At 40.3% G+C, this 19422-nt stretch overlaps 1 protein-coding gene across 4 annotated transcripts in view; it reads left to right on the top strand.

The window, feature by feature from the left end:
* The window catches only part of ACTL6A (actin like 6A), a 26712-nt gene continuing 7290 nt past the window's right edge, over positions 1 to 19422 (top strand). The window contains exons 1-8 of one of the 4 annotated variants that reach the window (XM_065540216.1): positions 1 to 87; positions 8325 to 8401; positions 8568 to 8742; positions 12974 to 13074; positions 13991 to 14088; positions 15821 to 15915; positions 16219 to 16325; positions 16419 to 16508. In XM_065540216.1, coding sequence (XP_065396288.1) covers positions 8592 to 8742; positions 12974 to 13074; positions 13991 to 14088; positions 15821 to 15915; positions 16219 to 16325; positions 16419 to 16508 — 642 coding nt within the window. In that variant the 5' untranslated portion in view covers positions 1 to 87; positions 8325 to 8401; positions 8568 to 8591. Of the gene's footprint in view, positions 88 to 1032; positions 1228 to 1386; positions 1751 to 8324; positions 8402 to 8567; positions 8743 to 12973; positions 13075 to 13990; positions 14089 to 15820; positions 15916 to 16218; positions 16326 to 16418; positions 16509 to 19422 lie in introns of those variants that run through there. The other 3 variants (XM_045386589.2, XM_074031432.1, XM_015445555.3) reach the window with 3 other exon arrangements.

Raw genomic sequence — 19422 nt, forward strand, 5'->3', positions numbered from 1 at the left:
AGTCTTTTCGCAGGCGCGGGAAAAAAGAATGAAAAAGAAGCAGGAAGAGCGCCATCTTTTAATGGCAGTATTAATACAGGGAAGAAGGTAAATCTAGGGAGAAGGTGTGGGGTGGAAATGAATATAGCTCAGGCGTTTAATCTTTAATTATTATTCACTATGGCCGGGGCGTGCAGCTCCGGACACTCCACCTCCTGGGTTCAAGCGATTCTCCTGCCTCAGCCTCCCAAGTAGCTGGGACTACAGGTGTGTGCCACCACGCCCAGCTAATTTTCGTATTTTTAGTAGAGACGGGGTTTCACTGTGTTGACCAGGCTGGTCTCGAACTCCTGACCTCGTGATCTACCCGCCTCGGCCTCCCAAAGTGCTGGGATTACACGGGTGAGCCACCACACCCGGCCTGAAATTTTTTTTTTTTTTTTTTAAGAAATTGATTTTTTAAATCGTTTTTAAAGCGCTACCTAGGTTTAGCTGGGATAATGCATCATTTCATTCTTCTTTTACTTATTAATAACCATTTAAAAAATTACAAGATCCTATCAATTTGTCTGATTTACTGATTCCCCTATCCCAAAGTGGAGCGCAAAATTTTTATTTCTTCAACCTAAAGTTAGTTTAAAATACTTTTTCTGAAGAAAAAAAGAAAGAAATCCACATTGCCCACAGTCACTGGACAGGAATCTCAGCGTTGAGACACACGTTCAATTTCCAGAAGTCTACCTTCCCCTACCCAGGTTCCCGCAGCTCCTCAGCGCCCAGCCGCACCTCTTACGCCCCTCCCATGCTTCCCTCCAGCCTTCCTCCTTCTTCTCCCACTGCCTCCGCCCACTCTCTCGCCCACCCGGGAAGCTCCGCCCGCTTCAGCTCCGCAACCCAACTCCTTCTGTCCGGCTGTCGCTTTCCTCTTTCCCCGCCCCCATGGCTGCCTTCGATTGGCTAAACCTGCTGGGCCGCGGCGGGGATGCGGCGCAGCCGCATTCTGATTGACTAAACGTAGGCCTGGACCCTCGTGATTGGCTGATAGGAGGAGACAGCAAGTGTAGCTGAGCTCCGGGGTGTGTGGACGCCGCTTTGTTGCCTGAGGGGGGTGGCGGTGGAAGTTAAGGGAGTCAGGGGCTATCGCTTCTCGGGACTCGCAGTCGGGGCCACTGCAGTCACTTCTCCAGTTAGCCCTTAGGGTAGGGGTCGCGCCGGCAGCAGCCATGAGCGGCGGCGTGTACGGGGGAGGTGAGTGAGTGCGGCCGGAGGAGAGAGCGCGCGTTTTCGGCGTGTGGGGTTTGTAACCGCCGCTCCCAGCCCTCCCCTCCTCGGCGTTCCCTTCCGGTTTCCCCCTCTCGGGACCCCGGCCTCCCCGCCCCATCCCCGCCCCACGCTCTGCCCGCCCCCGGAGCCCACCAGGCTCGGCCAGCGCCTCGGGCGCCCTGGAGTGGTGGCTCTCTGTGGCCGGTTCCTGCCTCTGCCCCCGGAGAAGCAGGGTTTTGGGATGCACGCTCGTTTCTCTAGAGAGCCTCGGGGCTGGGCGGGAAGCTCAGTCCAGCCGGCCGCCGGGCCCGGCTTGCGTTACCGCCCCAGGGTCGCATCTCCACGAGTGCCTCCTGGACTCGGCTGTGTCGGGGCGCATGTGCTCGCGCCTAAACTTGGAAGGTCCCGGCGGTTTGCAAGCGTGGACGGAGGGTTCCCAGAGCGTCTCACAGGTGGCAATGCGAGCCTCAAGCCGTAGAACTGACTAGGGAAGCGGCGGCCACTTAGGGTACTGCCTCCTCCCTGTCTGTGCCCCATGCGCGAGCTGCCTCACCTTTCAGTAACTCCTGCCTGTTTGTTGGCTGCGGAGTCTCCAGAGTGACTCGTGGGCGGGTCTGTTTGAGATTAATTCAGGAGCACGTGTAGTTTAAGGATGCCCAGAAAGTTTGCCGGGGGTCCTAGACGTCTTGTTTTTTCACTTATCCTTGATTAGACTGGTATGGCAGAAAGATTACCAGGTGCGGGGGGTTACAGACCTGAGTTGAAATATCCGCCTCACTGTTGAGCGCTTTGGTCTTAGGCAATTTACATAATTTTCCAACTTCAGGCCTCATTTGTGGAATAATTCCTAGCCAATGGGGATGGGCGTGAAGGTTAAATGAAATAATGCTACATTTGCCACTTAAAGTCTGGTCCATGGACCAGCAGTGTCAGCATCACCTGCAAGCCTGTTAGAAATGCAGAATCTCACGCGTCATTCAAAATCTACTGATTTAGAGCCTCCATTTTTGCAAGATCTGCAGGTGAATCAAAACACTGATACATATAATTAATGTTTTGGGTTGTGTTTGATGAGTTAGAGACCCAGAAAACAAATCCAGACTATTGCTATTGTTGCTGTGTCTAGTAGTGATGCTGTTTCTATAAAGGATGTCATTTTACAGGTAAGATACAACAAAAATAAGATTTTTCCTTCATGTTCCCCAAGAAAATCACATCACCCCTAAACTTGGAAGGAGAAAAACATTTAAATCCTCAAAAAAGAAAAAAAAGCCTTTTTAGTAGAATAGAGGTTCAATTTTTTTTTTTTTTTTTTTTTTTTTTTTTTTTTTTGAGACGGAGTCCTGCTCTGTCGCCCGGGCTGGAGTGGGCTGGAGTGCAGTGGCCGGGTTTACGTCATTCTCCTGCCTCAGCCTCCCGAGTAGCTGGGACTACAGGCGCCCGCCACCTCGCCTGGCTAGTTTTTCTGTATTTTTTAGTAGAGACGGGGTTTCACCGTGTTAGCCAGGATGGCCTCGATCTCCTGACATCGTGATCCGCCCGTCTCGGCCTCCCAAAGTGCTGAGATTACAGGCTTGAGCCCCCGCGCCCGGCCGAGGTTCAATTCTTGAGGATTTTTATACACTAGAAATTGCATCCTAGGTTTTAAACATCCAGAACTCTGTGGTTCTTTCTACTAAGCCTCCTGCCTCCCATTGCCACTCTCCTACTTAGGGTTCATGGGGCTTGATTTTTAATGAAGCAGGGTACAGGAATTAGATGTATCTCCCATCCTGAAAAAGGAACAGATGTAAAATTCTAAGAATTTAGAGTCTTAAATTAAACTTCCACCATATCCAGTTTACTAATTAGGGCAGGAAAATGAGCTGATATGTTGGATTTTTTTCTATTTCACAAAAATGTTTTTTGAGCACTATGTGGCAGGTATAGGCTGTTGTCATCAAGAAGTTCAGTCTTGTAGATGAATCCGTTAGGTAAATAGACACCATATTTCACCGATTCTTAATTGTACATTTTTCCCACATTTAAACAGCTGAAGTTGGAATATGTCTTTTGTTTGTTTGTTTGTTTTTAATAGAGACGGGTCTTGAACTCCTGAGCTCAGGCAGTCCTCCCGCCTCAGCCTCCCAAAGTGCTAGGATTACAGGTTTGAGCCACTGCCCCCAGCCAGAATATGTCTCAGTAGTGCTGGCCTGGCAGAGTTTTAATTGCCATATTATTTTCTTAGTGATGCCGGAAATAGTGGTGCATCATGTAGTTGATAGCATCTTATATTGATCAGAAATGGTAACTGTAATTCAATGAGAGCTGTTCATTGATAACAATATGTAGAAGGGGCCAGGTGCGGTGGCTCACACCTGTAATCCCAACAACTTGGGAGGCTGAGGCGGGCGGATCACTTGAGGCCAGGAGTTCAAGATCAACCTGGCCAACATGACAAAACCCTGTCTCTACTAAAAATACAAAAATTAGCCAGGCATGGTGGCACATGCCTGGAGTCCCAGCTACTGGGGAGGCTGAGGCACAAGAATCACTTGAACCCGGAACTGCACTCCAGCCTGGGTGACAGAGCAGGACTGTATCCTAAAAAAACAAAAACAAACATATATATTTATATATGTTATATATAATTTATATATATAATATATATAATTTTTATGTTATATATGTTATATATATTTATATGTTATATATTTATATATGTTATATATATTTACATATGTTATATATATATAGTGCAAAAGTAGTTCAGAGAATAAAGTTATTGATTCCATGTGGTGGAGTCAAGGGACTTTACAATAGAGGTAATGGAGATGATGGAGGAGGAGTGGAAAGGGACAACATATGCAAAGGTTAGCTGAGAGTATGTGGTGTGTTCAGGAGATGACATATTACCCAGTAAGTCAGTGTATGAGGCAGGAAGTGAGACTGCTACCAGATATTGCTACGCCTTGAATTTCAACTGGCTAGAGTGATTTAAATTTTATCAAATTCAATGATGAGAAACCACGGAATGATTCACCCCCTTATTTTTGTTGAAGGATTTATGTACCAAAATAATGACAGTTACAATATTGAAAGATCACAGTGCAGCAGTTGGAAGGGTAGATTTAAGAGGCAAAGAGGTGGAGGCACGGTATCTGTAGGGAATTGTAGTTTCCCTGTTGAGATAAGAGCTTGATTGAAGGCAGGGGCAATGGTATTTAAAAGGAGGGGATTTGAGAAATACTTAGCAGAAATATTTGGCAGAACTTGAAAGATGGAGGTGTTCACAACAACTCTCAGCTTTTTGCCAATGTGGACTGTGGTCAGCAATGTGTTAGGCAATGCTGAGATGAGCAGTGCTTCAGATGTGTTGAATTTGAGATACCCATGAGACATCAGATACAATTATGTTGTTGTACAGTAAAAAGTTCAGGATATGGATCTAGACATTGGTTAGAGCTGAGACAGAGAGAGAGAGAGAGAGAGAGAGTGTTTTGAGATTGGAATTACCAGTATTTAGGTAGAAGTTGAAGCTATAGGAGTACAGTATATTATCCAGGAAAGGGTAAATTAGGGAAAGGGCTCCTAACATGGGGTTTGTGGCCTTCCCAAAGTTTCCATGGTAGAACTATATTTTATTATAATTGGTTTCTTTTATAAACATTTAAAAACATTCTAAGAAGGGATTCATAATTTCCTAAACTGTGTGTATTAGTTTGTAGGTTGCCATAATAAAGTACCACAGTCTGTGTGGCTTAAACAACAGAAATTAGTTTTCTCACAGTTGTGGAGGCTAGAGGTAGATCTTAGTGTCAGCAGAGTTGGTTTCTTCTGAGGTCTCTCTCTGTGCGTAGATGGCTATCTCCTCCCTCTGTCTTCACATGGCCTTCCCTCTGTACAAGTCCAAGTCTGAATTTTCTGTGTTTTTTTTTTTTGTTGTTGTTGTTGTTTGTTTTTTGAGATGGAGACTTGCTCTGTCACCCAGGCTGGAGTGCAGTGGCACAATTTCAGCTCATTGCAGCCTCCGCCTCCTGGGTTCAAGCAATTCTCCTGCCTCAGCCTCCCGAGTAGCTGGGACTACAGGTGCACACCGCCATGCCCGGCTAATTTTTTGTATTTTGGGTAGAGTTGGGGTTTCACCATGTTGGCTAGGATGGTCTTGATCTCCTGTTCCGCCCGCCTGCCTCCCAAAGTGCTGGGATTACAGGTGTGAGCCACCACACCCGGCCCGAATTTTCTCTTAAAAACATCAGTTATACTGGATTAGGACCCAATCTAATGATTTCATTTTAACTTAATTACTTCTTCAGAGATTCTGGTTTCACTGGGCGTGGTAGCTGACATCTATAATCCCAGCACTTTGGGAGGCCAAGGTGAGTGGATCACCTGAGGTGTGGAGTTTGAGGCCAGCCTGGCCAACATGGTGAAATCCAGTGTCGACTAAAAATATAAAACCTAGCCAGGCTTGGTGGCCAGCAGATGTAATCCCAGCTACTCAGGAGGCTGAGGCAGAAGAATCTCTTGAACCCAGGAGGCGGAGGTTGCAGTCAGCTGAGATTGTGCCATTGCACTCCAGCCTGGGCGGCAGGAACGAAACTCTCTCTCAAAACATAAAAAAAAAAAAAAAAAAAAAAAGTACAGAATAAAGACTCTGGTTTCAAGTACATCACATTCTGAGGTACTAGGTGTTAGGATTTTGACATAGGAATTTTAGAGACACAATTCAGTCCACAACACTGTCACAAGGGTCCATAACACAGAACAGGTTAAGGGTTCCTAGTGCAGGGCAAAAGATAAATCCTTGAGGAACAGAAGTTGAAATTTTTGGTTAACTATACAATTAATTCATTTAATTAGGATAATCTCTTTACCCAGCATTCTGGTTAATAAAAGTATTAAATGTTATCAACTCCTGTTCATTGCTATACTTACCATTTGTACTCAAGTTTAGGTGCTGTGGTGAAAACAAATACAGTGTTCTCCTTTTAAGGATCCCCTAGTTTCTGACAAAATAATTTGGACCAGAGAATTTTACAGGGTTGTGTTAATTATCTTGAGAAATGTAACAAATACATAAACTTTCTTTTATATTAGAAATTTAAATGTGTCTTTGTTTTATTTGAGTAAAAACGAAAGGCTGGGTGTGGTGGCTCACACCTATAATCCCAGCACTTTGAGAGGCCAAAGCAGGTGGATCACGAGGTCAGGAGTTTGAGACCAGCCTGGCCAATATGATGAAACCCCATCTCTACTAAAAATACAAAGATTAGCTGGGCGTGGTGGTGCACATCTGTAGTCCCAGCTGCTCGGGAGGCTGAGGCAGGAGAATCAGTTGAACCCGGGAGTTGGGGGTTGCAGTGAGCCGAGATCACACCACTGCACTCCAGTCTGGGTGACACATCAAGACTGCGAGTCCAAAAAAACAAAAATCATTCTGCAAAGATACTATCTCTTAACTGATATTTGCAAAGTAATGGGTTTACTTTTAAAATTTTTAAGAAGTTTTTGAAATATTTTAAGCATACTAAAAATATATTAAACATAAAAAATATATAAATATATGTTTGTATGTGATATTATGGTAATATTACTATAAGTTTGTATGTAATACAATACTATATTCACCAGTGAGATTAAATAGATGTCATATTTTGCCATATTAATACCTCAGATATTTTAAGAATAAAAATGTTAATTGATACAGATTTCCTCTCACTTCTTCAGTTCAGGTAACCACTGAACTGAAGTTGGTATGTAACATTCCCAGACCCCATGCGTATTTTCTTTTCTTTCTTTTTTTTTTTTTTTTTTTTGAGGGGGGTGTGTGTGTGTATACATATATAGTTTTTTGGTAACTAGCTTTTAAAACTAAGCGTTCTTTTAGATTTATTGATGCTGACATATGTAGATCTAGAGTGTTCATTTGAACTGCTGTACAGGATTCCATTGTATGAATATACTATTGCTTATCTATTTCACTACTGAGAGACCGTTAGATTATTTCTGCCTTTTCCTATGGCAAGCAGTGTGTCAATTATAATAGCAGCTTACATTTAGTGTGTGAGTTTTCTAAGACTTCATATACATGAAAGTATTTAATACGTTTAATCATTAGCGCATCCGGTGAGGTAAGAGCTATTATGTATATTTTACATGTTAGGAAACTGAAGCAGAGAGGTTAATAAATTGCTCAGTTCTTGTAGCTGTTGAACATTCTTGTACATGTCTCCTTGCAACCTGTATGAGAGAGTGTCTCCAGAATAAATAAGTGTAATTCTATGTATGCACAATTTCAACTTTAGTAGATGTAACTAAATTTCCCATAGTGGTTGTCCCACTTTGGATAATAAATTATAGAATCACCCTAGTTGATGGTGGAGGGAGGTTACTGGTATATTTATTAGCCTGATTCATTCACCTCAGGGTAATCTATGGCTAACTGCATCCCCTCTACTAAAAGTCACAGCTCCTATCAGGTAGCCCTCCCCATACAACTTTCTCTCCAGATTCTCATAACAGTAATTTCTTCTTGTTTCTTCAGTTTGAAGAATGGCAGTGGATCCATTATTATTAGTTATCATTGTAGTACTGGGGTACTGTACTGTTCCTTCTGGTTGTCCGTATTTCACCTATATCTTTGCAAATAATTCCCTTTAATAAGTAAACTCAAATTACCCAGTTTTAGTGTACCATTTCTTAATTGATTGAACCTCTACTGAAATACGGTATATGACTTGTTATATTTTAATTAAATGATTCTTTAAGGTGTATTTGAAACTAGGTTCAAGTGAATAATAATATGAATATAATTGAGTTGAGTGCAGTGGCTCATGCCTGCAGCACTTGGGGATGCTGAGGCAGAGAATTGCTTGAGCCCTGGAGTTTGAGTCCAGCCTGAGCAACATAGTGAGACCTTATCTCTACAAAAAATTTTTTAAAATTTGCTGGGCGTGCTGGCATGCATTTGTAGCCCCAGCTACTTGGAAGATGAGGCAGGAGGATTGCTTGAGCCTAGGAGATTGAGGCTGCAGTGAGCTGTGATTTTCATGTGATACTTCTGCAAGCTGTTAATGCTAATTATCTTTTAATCTTTTCAGATGAAGTTGGAGCCCTTGTTTTTGACATTGGATCCTATACTGTGAGAGCTGGTTATGCTGGTGAGGACTGCCCCAAGGTAAGTGTAAAGTTAGAGTTAATTGGATATGTAGAGCTATTCATGTAAATTAAAGTCATGCAGAAATTCTAATTTAAAACAAAATATAATAAATTACATTAGTTGGGGGAAAAATGCCTCCTTGATAAAAGGTGAAACTTGTGTATCATATTTCTGACTCTTACAGGTGGATTTTCCTACAGCTATTGGTATGGTGGTAGAAAGAGATGACGGAAGCACATTAATGGAAATAGATGGCGATAAAGGCAAACAAGGCGGTCCCACCTACTACATAGATACTAATGCTCTGCGTGTTCCAAGGGAGAATATGGAGGCCATTTCACCTCTAAAAAATGGGATGGGTAAGATGTTTTCCCCATGGAATTGATTATAGAGTATACATGTTACAGTTTACATACAAAGTAGTAGCTTCCTATAAGTTGAACATCAGCCATGGTTTTTTTTTGTTTTTTGTTTTGTTTTTATTCCACAAACTGATTTCAGACACTGAGAATATAAAGATACATAAGAAATGTTCCTTTTCCTTAAAAGCTTAGTTAGGAGAAATAGATGTATGTATATATACAAATAATGGTACACTGTGATAAGTGCTACAATATAGGTATATGCAATGAGCAATGGGATTAGAGAGGAGAGGTATTTTACTCTAGTGTTGGGAGTCAGTGATGGTTTTCACAAAGGAGGTAACTTGTGATGAATCTTGATCAATGAATAAGAATTAGTCTGGCTGAAAATTGACAAATGGGATCTAATTAAACTAAAGAGCTTCTGCACAACAAAAGAAACTACCATCAGAGTGAACAGGCAACCTACAGAATGGGAGAAAATTTTTGCAATCTACCCATCTGACAAAGGGCTAATATCCAGAACCTACAAAGAACTCAAACAAATTTACAAGAAAAAAACAACCCCATCGAAAAGTGGGCAACGGATATGAACAGACAGTTCTCAAAAGAAGACATTCATACAGCCAACAGACACATGAAAAAATGCTCATCATCACTGGCCATCAGAGAAATGCAAATCAAAACCACAATGAGATACCATCTCACACCAGTTAGAATGGCAATCATTAAAAAGTCAGGAAACAACAGGTGCTGGAGAGGATGTGGAGAAATAGGAACACTTTTACACTATTGGTGGGATTGTAAACTAGTTCAACCATTATGGAAAACAGTATGGCAATTCCTCAAGGATCTAGAACTAGAAGTACCATATGACCCAGCCATCCCATTACTGGGTATATACCCAAAGGATTATAAGTCATGCTGCTATAAAGACACATGCACATGTATGTTTATTGTGGCATTATTCACAATAGCAAAGACTTGGAATCAACCCAAATGTCCATCAGTGACAGATTGGATTAAGAAAATGTGGCACATATACACCATGGAATACTATGCAGCCATAAAAAAGGATGAGTTTGTGTCCTTTGTAGGGACATGGATGCAACTGGAAACCATCATTCTCAGCAAACTATCGCAAGAACAGAAAACCAAACACCGCATGTTCTCACTCATAGGTGGGAACTGAACAATGAGAACACTTGGACTCGGGAAGGGGAACATCACACACCGGGGCCTATCACGGGGAGAGGGGAGGGGGGAGGGATTGCATTGGGAGTTATACCTGATGTAAATGATGAGTTGATGGGTGCTGATGAGTTGATGGGTGCAGCACGCCAACATGGCACAAGTATACATATGTAACAAACGTGCACGTTATCCACATGTACCCTAGAACTTAAAGTATAATTAAAAAAAAAAAAAAGAGTCTGGCTGACAAAGCTGGGTAAAGCAGAGGGACCAGCATGTGTGAAGGGATGGAATTGTGAAAGAAGCTTATGTGCTTAAAAATGTAATAGAATTAAGTATGGTTGCAGCATTGGGCTCATTAGGGTCAGTAGCAGGAAAGGTAGGCAGGGAGCAGTCATAAAAGGGCTTGTAAACCATCCCAGGGTTGTATTAAGCTAGTTACTGAAGGATAACCCCAAAGGAATTTAAACAGATGTGATATGCTCGTATTTGCCAGCTGGAAAGATGAATAGTAATATGTAGTCTAGATTGGAAGGAGACACTAGAGATGGAGCTCAGTAAGGGAGGTAAGAGTCCAGATGAGAAATGAAAAAGGTTTAAACTCTTATATAATGCTGGTAGAGATCCTGAAGGGACTTTCAGGGTAACCAGGAAACAAATGGTACTAAACTATCGAGGGAGTGAAAGCAAGAGAGAAGTTGAGAAAGTTTCCTAGATTTTTGGTTGGAGTAACTCTGAACAGAGAGTACCATGCATTGAGATAGGAATAGAAAGGGAAGAAGCAAGTTTTATGGTTTTAAAAGGCATGGTTGGCCATGCGCGGTGGCTTGCGTCTGTATAATCCCAGCACTTTGGGAGGCTGAGACTGCGGGTGGATTGCTTGAGTCTAGGAGTTCGAGACCAGCCTGGGCAACATGGTGAAACCCCATCTCTACTAAAAATACAAAAATTTGCCAGGTGTGGCGATACATACCACCTGTAATCCCAGCTACTCAGGAGGCTAAGGCATGAGAATCACTTGAACCCAGGATGCAGAGGTTGCAACTGAGATCCCATGACTGCACTTCAACCTGGGTGACAGACCGAAATTCTGTCTCAAAAAAAAGAAAAAGAAAAAAGCGAGGTTATCAGGGATACTCCAAATCACTCTCAGGTTCAGTTACTCACCAGCAAGACTCCCTCACAGGACTCAGCATATGGTTGTATTCACAGCTAAGATTTATTGTACTGAAGATTCGGATTCAAAACAAAATCGACAAAGGGAAAAGGGACAGGGGATGATGAAGTCCAGATGCAAGCTTCGGAGAGTTTTCTCACAGTGGAGTCACACAGGATGTGCTTAATCCCTCCATCAACAAGTTACAACCTGTGTTATCTTCCAGGAGAACTCTGAAACTCAGTACCCAAGGATTTTACAGAGGGCTGGTTATGTAGGTACCATGTACCTGGCATGTAACAAAATTTTAGATTATCAGAAGGAAAGCAAGTGTTCAGAACCAACCACATTGTACAAACAGTGTAGGTATAGCGAGCTACTCTTACCATTTAGGGACAAGTTTTATATGAACATAGGGAACTGTTTGCCAATCGTGTTTCCAGACACCAGCTAAGAGTGAGCCTTACAAGCAGGCCTTTCTCAGGCTTGCAGTGTTAACTCTTTCATGTATAGTAAGTAAATGGGTTCACTAAGTTAAAAGTGCTTAGAACATCCAGGTGACAATTCTGTAAACAGGGGAATAAAAGATTATAAGAAAGATTTTAAGACATGGAGTTGCTTTTTATTACTCTGAAAAAATTTGGAATATGGGAAGAGGATTGAAGATGGAGTTCTTAGCAAAAAACTTGTATATTTTAACCAATAGAGAATAAAAGGTACCCTTGAAGGAGAATGAAAGGGAACAATTAGGGATGTAGGAAAAAATTCAGGGGAAGAATAAGAAAAGAAAAAGTTTCTGGAAGCATAAAATTCCATTTATTCTCAGTGTTTTCCGCTGTGACATTGAAAGCTTTACACTAAGAAAGAAGTTAAAAAAATCCAGGTGGGCCTGTGGAAATATATAATTAATGACATTTTTTCTTTGGGCTGCAGTAGAAAAGTTTGTAAACTCTTGTGAAGGCAATACTGTTATAATTTAGAGAAGTCAGATGAGATTAAAAATGTTAAGTGTCCATGAATTTGCCTAGTAGAAGGTCATTCGCGACTGGGGGCGGTGGCTCACACCTGTAATCCCAGCACTTTGGAGGCCGAGGTGGGTAGATCACCTGAGGTCAGGAGATAGAGACCAGCCTAGTCAACATGGTGAAACCCTGTCTCTACTAAAAATGCAAAAATTAGTTGGGCATGGTGGCGGGCACCTGTAATCCCAGCTACTTGGGAGCCTGAGACAGGAGAATTGCTTGACCCCAGAAAGCAGAGGTTGCAGTGAACCGAGATTGCGCCATTGTACTCCAGTCTGGGCGAGAGAGTGAGACTCCATCTCAAAAAAAAGAAGGTCATTAATGACTTATGTCAGTAGTTTTAATGGAATGTTTAGGTGGAAGCCAAATTGAAGACAGATGTTCTTCTTTGAATTTTTAACATGTCTTTTAGTCTTTTTCCAAATAGATTGTAAGCTTTTTTGAGTGTTGGGTCTAGACCATACAAATCTTTGTTGTTTTTTTTTTTTTTAAACCCAGCAGTAGTATCATTTAGAAGGCCATATAATTCTTCTGTACTTCCTGTTATTCTGATCACATTCTGGGCCTCTAATAAGTATTTATTGAATTGAATAACATTTACTTGGTATTTTAGGTCTGTTAGATTAATTACATTTGGGATAGGTCTGGGGGCTGGAGGGACCAAAAAGAAGTTCTATATATCTAGAAGACAAAGGTAATCTTTATATAAAGTACTGTGGTATGAAGTTGATCTGTAAAATCAGTAGGTTCTGTATAATACGGTATTAATTGTTAAGTCACAGAAACAATTTCTCAAAATATGTTGTATTCATCTTCAACTATGCATTGTTTCCAAGTTACTAATCTTATATTCTAGTTGAAGACTGGGATAGTTTCCAGGCTATTTTGGATCATACCTACAAAATGCATGTCAAATCAGAAGCCAGCCTCCATCCTGTTCTCATGTCAGAGGCACCGGTGAGATAAAGATTTTCTTTTTCATGTTTCTGTAGTTGTTTTTTTTTTTTTTTCTTTTTTCCTTTAGTTTTCTACTCATTTGATGAATATTTTTCTATAAAGAGGCATAGAAATTCAGAAATTCATATTTTGAATTTGAAAATTAGGGAAAAAGATTAATTTTTTAATACTATTGTAACTTTCATTTTACTATTCTGATAAAATATGCAGAGAACAACAAAACACACTAATGAATTCTTGTGGTTATTTATGTATTTCTAGGGATTTAACATTTTATTTCCTAGGACTGCTTCCCATTTTGAATTACGAATCATTTCTTGTGCCCCAAGGGCAGCGTATATCTACTTTATTCAAGTTTCCAAGAGAGAATTGAGATGTTGAACAAGGGCTGGAAATTTCTGGACCAAAGTCTCTTGTGAAATACATTTGGTACATAGACAGAAACGACCCAGAAAGCAAGCATAATGGTCATAAATTATCAGTATCTTATTGTTGCTAACTTATAGTTTCTTTTATGAATACCATCTATAAGTGGGAGAATTTGGTGGTCTAAAATTCATACTTAGGATTTGGATTGACCATATTTACTCTTTAGATTTAATAATATGTTTATAAGAATACTGATTTCCTCATATGTGGAAAAGTCTCTAATTTCTAGAATTTATAGAAGCAATTTTATTATTAAAGAATTTTAATTCTTATCTGATTGATTTGTTAAATTTAATCTACATCTAAAGAAATATAGAGGTTTTGTTTTTATTTTTGTGAGATATTATTATGAAAGATTATTTCCTATGGTATTTTTTGCTGTTCTTATTGTTTTATTTCTTTGTTAATATAGTGCTAGATTTTATCTGGAGATAAATCAACTTTTTAATTCTTAATAACTTGCATTTCTTTTTCCCCTCTTCTCAAGTGGAATACTAGAGCAAAGAGAGAGAAACTGACAGAGTTAATGTTTGAACACTACAACATCCCTGCATTCTTCCTTTGCAAAACTGCAGTTTTGACGGCGTATCCTTGAAAGAGTAATACCTTTCCTCTTGAAGTGTATACCATACTACTGAATGTGATAACTCTGGCAGAAGACATAAGCCAATTATTGCTTGTTCAGAAGTTGTTTTTTTCTCTTTTCTCTTGCTTTTTAGCTATTCATCTTTTGGTGTTTCTCATTAGAACTGATGATACACTAGAAAGTATGAGGGAAATAAAGTAACACTCAAATTCTGAGTGTTAAGACGTTTTTGTTTTTAGGAAGGTGCATGTGGATAGAAGGCAATATTTTAACCAGTTGGCTTAGATGAAATGAAAGATTGCCATTTTCTCCCTCCCTTCCAATATCACAGAAAACTGGAAATTGGCTGTAAATTCATTCCCCTTCAAATTTAGTCAGTCATCAAGTCCCACCTATTCTTTCCTGCTATTTGTTTCTCTCTTTCCCACTGCCACAGCATTAGGTGGAAGCTATTTCCAGGATTACTGAAGCACATCCTCTTGTCTGCCCATTCTTTACACTGTTGATCTAATAATCTTTCTATTTTTATTTATTTATTTATTTGGTAGAGATGGAGTTTCACCATGTTGCCCAGGCTGCTCTCTAACTCCTGGACTCAAGCGATCTGCTTGCCTCGGTCTCCCAAAGTGCTGAGATTACAGGCATGAGCCACCATGCCCAGCCTCTAATAATCTTTCTAAAGTGCTAGTCTGCTTTAAGCTAGAATCATCTTCTACATTTCTTCCTTTTACTTTCAGACCGTACTGAGGTGCTTGCAGTTCTCTGACCTCGCTGTGTTCTCTTGCCTCCTGGTCTTCCCACATGCTCCTACTCTTGCCCATATTCCCTTCCCCATAATTAACAATTGGATATCCCAGGAATAGGCTTCTCTTTTACACCACCACCTTCCCTGGGACATCGTGAGCTTTTCTTTTTACAGCTTTATTGATCATCTACTTCACTAAACAGGATAACCTTCAGGGAAAAGGCAGTTTTGGTGCACCATTGTGTGTCTACTGTGTTAAAGGAATTTTAGTGCCAGGTGAGCAGCCTCCCTCTTTCCTCCCTCCCTCCTTATTAAGCACCAGACTTAGTAGACACCTAATAGACGCTCAGTAAATATTTGATGAATGAGTGAATGCCCCTACTCCTAAACTTCAGTTTAGTATATTCAGGTAGTATAGGCCTTCTGCAGCACAGAATGTGGAAAATGGGATCTGCCAATATTCACCAACTGTGGAATTCACCTGGCATAGTTTTCCTGCCCATTGAGTTAGAGGAGATAGGAACTGCCATATGGCTTTGCCAAACTGCTGAAACAGCTCCTCTTCAATGCTATGTGAGAATGGTTATAGTCCCTAGCTCAGTTGTCACAACCTCCCACTGTTCTTACCAAGTTTCTGTACATTTTGTTAAATAAATGCATCTCAGTTTGTTGTAAGCGCTTTGATCAGTCTCCAGAGACTTTCAATGATTATGTTAATTTTGACCAGCTTAATAGTAGCTGTTTCTAGGATAAAGGTTTCCCTGAGTTCCTGATACCTCCATTCTAGAATTCCTGCCTCTTGCTATTTGTTCTTAAGCCATAAATATTATTTTATACCAATTTTTATCCCTAGATTCACTGTAATACATTTTTAACTATGAGATAGATGTTTAAGAAATAGTTTCTGAAATATAAGAGCCTGCCCTTTACAATAAACATTATTTTAGCGGCCTTGATACTTTCTTTTCCTTAATGTTTTAAACTAGATTTGCTAATGGTCGTTCTACTGGGCTGATTTTGGACAGTGGAGCCACTCATACCACTGCAATTCCAGTCCACGATGGCTATGTCCTTCAACAAGGTAAATGTATTTAACCAGGATACACTGAGATGATTTTAGGTGTTATGAGGACGCACATAATGAAATAAAATGATGAGTAGCACTTTTAAAGCATATCAGTTTCTGAATAAGATCATTTTTAAGTATGTTAAAAATCTTTAGTATATAATGTGTATTTAAAACTGATGCATTGCTTTATTTATGTGTTGAAGGATAGTTCATTTACCTGAAAAAGTTATTCATATAAATACACCCGTAGGGGAAATTCGTTCTAGGAAGTTTGGACTTAACTGCTCTCTTAGCCTTGTCTCATCTGTTTCATAGGCATTGTGAAATCCCCTCTTGCTGGAGACTTTATTACTATGCAATGCAGAGAACTCTTCCAAGAAATGAATATTGAATTGGTTCCTCCATATATGATTGCATCAAAAGTAAGTATTGAATTTTCTTTCTAGAACTTACCTCTAGCTCCCCCACCCCTATGAAATGAACTCCATTAACATAGCATCTCTTGGTACTCTCAGGAAGCTGTTCGTGAAGGATCTCCAGCAAACTGGAAAAGAAAAGAGAAGTTGCCTCAGGTTACAAGGTCTTGGCACAATTATATGTGTAATGTAAGTAACCCTCATTCTCTTTACAAAAATGTTATAGGCTTTTTGCGTGAGTGTTAAAAAAAAAGTTATATATAGGCTGTAAATCCTTGAGTAAAATATGAGCACTTTATATTTTCAAGCTCTTTTTTTTAAATTACTAAATATATTTTGAAGATTAAATAGAGCATGATCTCAGGATTACACTCTATATTTTTAATGATACTTTACTAACAAAAGAGCTTTGCTGTGAGAGGCATGCTTTTCATATTTGCCAAACAAATGTCTCTGCAAATCACTACATATTCACTTGGATTACTATGGTGAGACCTGGAAGGAATTTTTGTTTTATGCTATTCTGAACATTTTTGACTGAGAAAATGGTTTTAGGTTTTGGAGAGGCCTACTAGTATGTCTCAGTTATGTTCTGTTTCCCAGCATCAGTCAGCCATATCAAAAATGTGTTTTTGTTCAGAACAAGGAACCCATGAGAGATTCTCTACTAAAAACCCATCTCTGAACATATGGCTTACTGATGGGGAAGAGGTTAGTAAAACAACCTGACACCACAGATACACCTTAATTTCTTTTTGTTTTGTTTAAAAAAACTGTTATTTTAGGTTCAGGGGTACATGTGCAGGTTTGTGATATAGGTAAACTCGTATCACGGAAGTTTGTCATACAGATTATTGTCCCCCAGGTACTAAGCCTAGTACCCAATAGTTATTTTTTCTGCTCCATTCCCTCGTCCCTCAGGAAGGCCCCACTGTCTGTTGTTCCCTTCTTTGTGTCCATGTGTTCTCATCATCTAGCTCCCACTTATGAGAACGTGCTGTGTTTGGTTTTCTGCTCCTGCATTAGTTTGCTAAGGATAATGGCCTCTAGCTCCATCCCTGTTCCTTCAAAAGACATGATCTCATTCTTTGTTTCTTTTTTTTTTTCACTGTGGTCTGTATATACCACATTTTCTTAATCCAGTCTTCCACTGATGGGCATTTAAGTTGATTCCATGTCTCTGCTATTGTGAATAGTGTTGCAGTGAACATACGCATACATGTGTCTTTATGATACAGTGCTTTATATTCCTTTGGGTATATACCCAGTAATGAAATTGCCGGGTCAAATGGTAGTACTGGGCCAGGCATGGTGGCTCACGCTTGTAATTTGAGAGGCTGAGGTGGGTGGATCCCTTGAGCTCAGGAGTTAGAGACCAGCCTGGGAATCATGGCAAAACCCTGTCTCTACAAAAACAGAAAAATTAGCTAAGTGGGGCCAGGTGCGGTGGCTCACTCCTGTAATTCCAGCACTTTGGGAGTCCGAGGCGGGTGGATCACCTGAGGTCAGGAGTTTGAGACCAGCCTGGCCAACATGGTGAAATCCCGTCTCTAAAAATATTTAAAAATTAGCTGAGTGTGGAGGTGGGCACCTGTAATCCCAGCTACTTGGGAGGCTGAGGCAGGAGAATTGCTTAAACCCAGGAGATGGATGTTGCAGTGAGCTAACATGGTGCCACTGCACTCCTGCCTGGGTGACAGAGTGAGACTCCATCTCAAAAAAAAGAAAAAGAAAAATTAGCTAAGTGTAGGGGTGTGCACCTTTAGTCCCAGCTACGTGGGAGACTGAGGTGGGAAAATCACCTGAGCCCTGGGAGGTCGAGTCTGCAGTGACCCGTGAGTGTACCAGTGCCCTCTAGCCTGGGTAACAGAGTGAGAACCCACCTCAAAAAAGAAAAAAAAAACAAATGGTAGTTCTGTTTTTAGCTCTTTGAGGAATTGCCACACGGCTTTCAACAATAGTTGAACTAATTTACATTCTCACCAAAAATGAATAAACTTTCATTTTTCTCTGCAGCCTTGTCAGCAGCATCTGTTATTTATTTATTTTTTTCGAGACAGAGTCTTGCTTTGTTGCCCAGGCTGGCGTGCAGTGGTGCAATCTCGGCTCACTGCAACCTCCGTCTCCCGGGTTCAAGTGATCCTCCTACCTCAGCCTCCTGAGTAGCTGCAACTACAGGCGCGTGCCACCACGCCCGGCTAATTTTTGTATTCTTAGTTGGCCAAGGTGGTCTCGAACCCTTGACCTCATGATCTACCTGCCCCAGCCTCCCAAAGTGCTAGGATTACAAGTGTAAGCCACCGTGCCCAGCCCTATTTTTTTACTTTTTTATAATAAATAATAGCCATTCTGACTGGTGTGAGATGGTGTATCATTGTGGTTTTGATTTTCATTTATCTGATGGTCAGTGATAGTGATCTTTTTTTCATATGCTGTTGACCACATATATGTTTTCTTTTGAAGTGTCTGTTAATGTCCTTTGCCCACTTTTTAATGAGGTGGGTTTTTTTGTTTAAGTTTTTTATAGAAGCTGGGTATTAGACCTTTATTAGATACATGGTTCGCAAATATTTTCTCATTCTGTAGGTTGTTTGCTTACTCTGTTGATAGAAATTAATGTGTATCCAGCAAAAGAAACTAAGAGTAAAATTATATAAGTCATAATTACTATGAGAAGGATCACATCTAACAGGTTTTTAAAAATTATATCATATATATCATATATATCATATATATTTATATCATGTATATATCGTGTGTATATATCGTATACATATATATACATATATATACGATATATACATATATACATATATATACGATATATACACACGATATATACATGATATAAATATATATGATATAATTTTATATATATTTATATATATATACACACACATATGTATATATATACACACACACACATATACATATATATATATATATTTTTTTTTTTAAAAAAGACAGGGTTGGCCGGGCACGGTGGCTCACACCTGTAATCCCAGCACTTTGGGAGGCCGAGGTGGTGGATCACTTGAGGCAAGGAGTTCAAGACTATCCTGGCCAACATGGTGAAACCCCGTCTTTCGTAAAAATACAAAAA

The sequence above is a fragment of the Macaca fascicularis genome, chromosome 2 (assembly GCF_037993035.2).
Source record: "Macaca fascicularis isolate 582-1 chromosome 2, T2T-MFA8v1.1".
Classification (NCBI taxonomy): domain Eukaryota; kingdom Metazoa; phylum Chordata; class Mammalia; order Primates; family Cercopithecidae; genus Macaca; species Macaca fascicularis.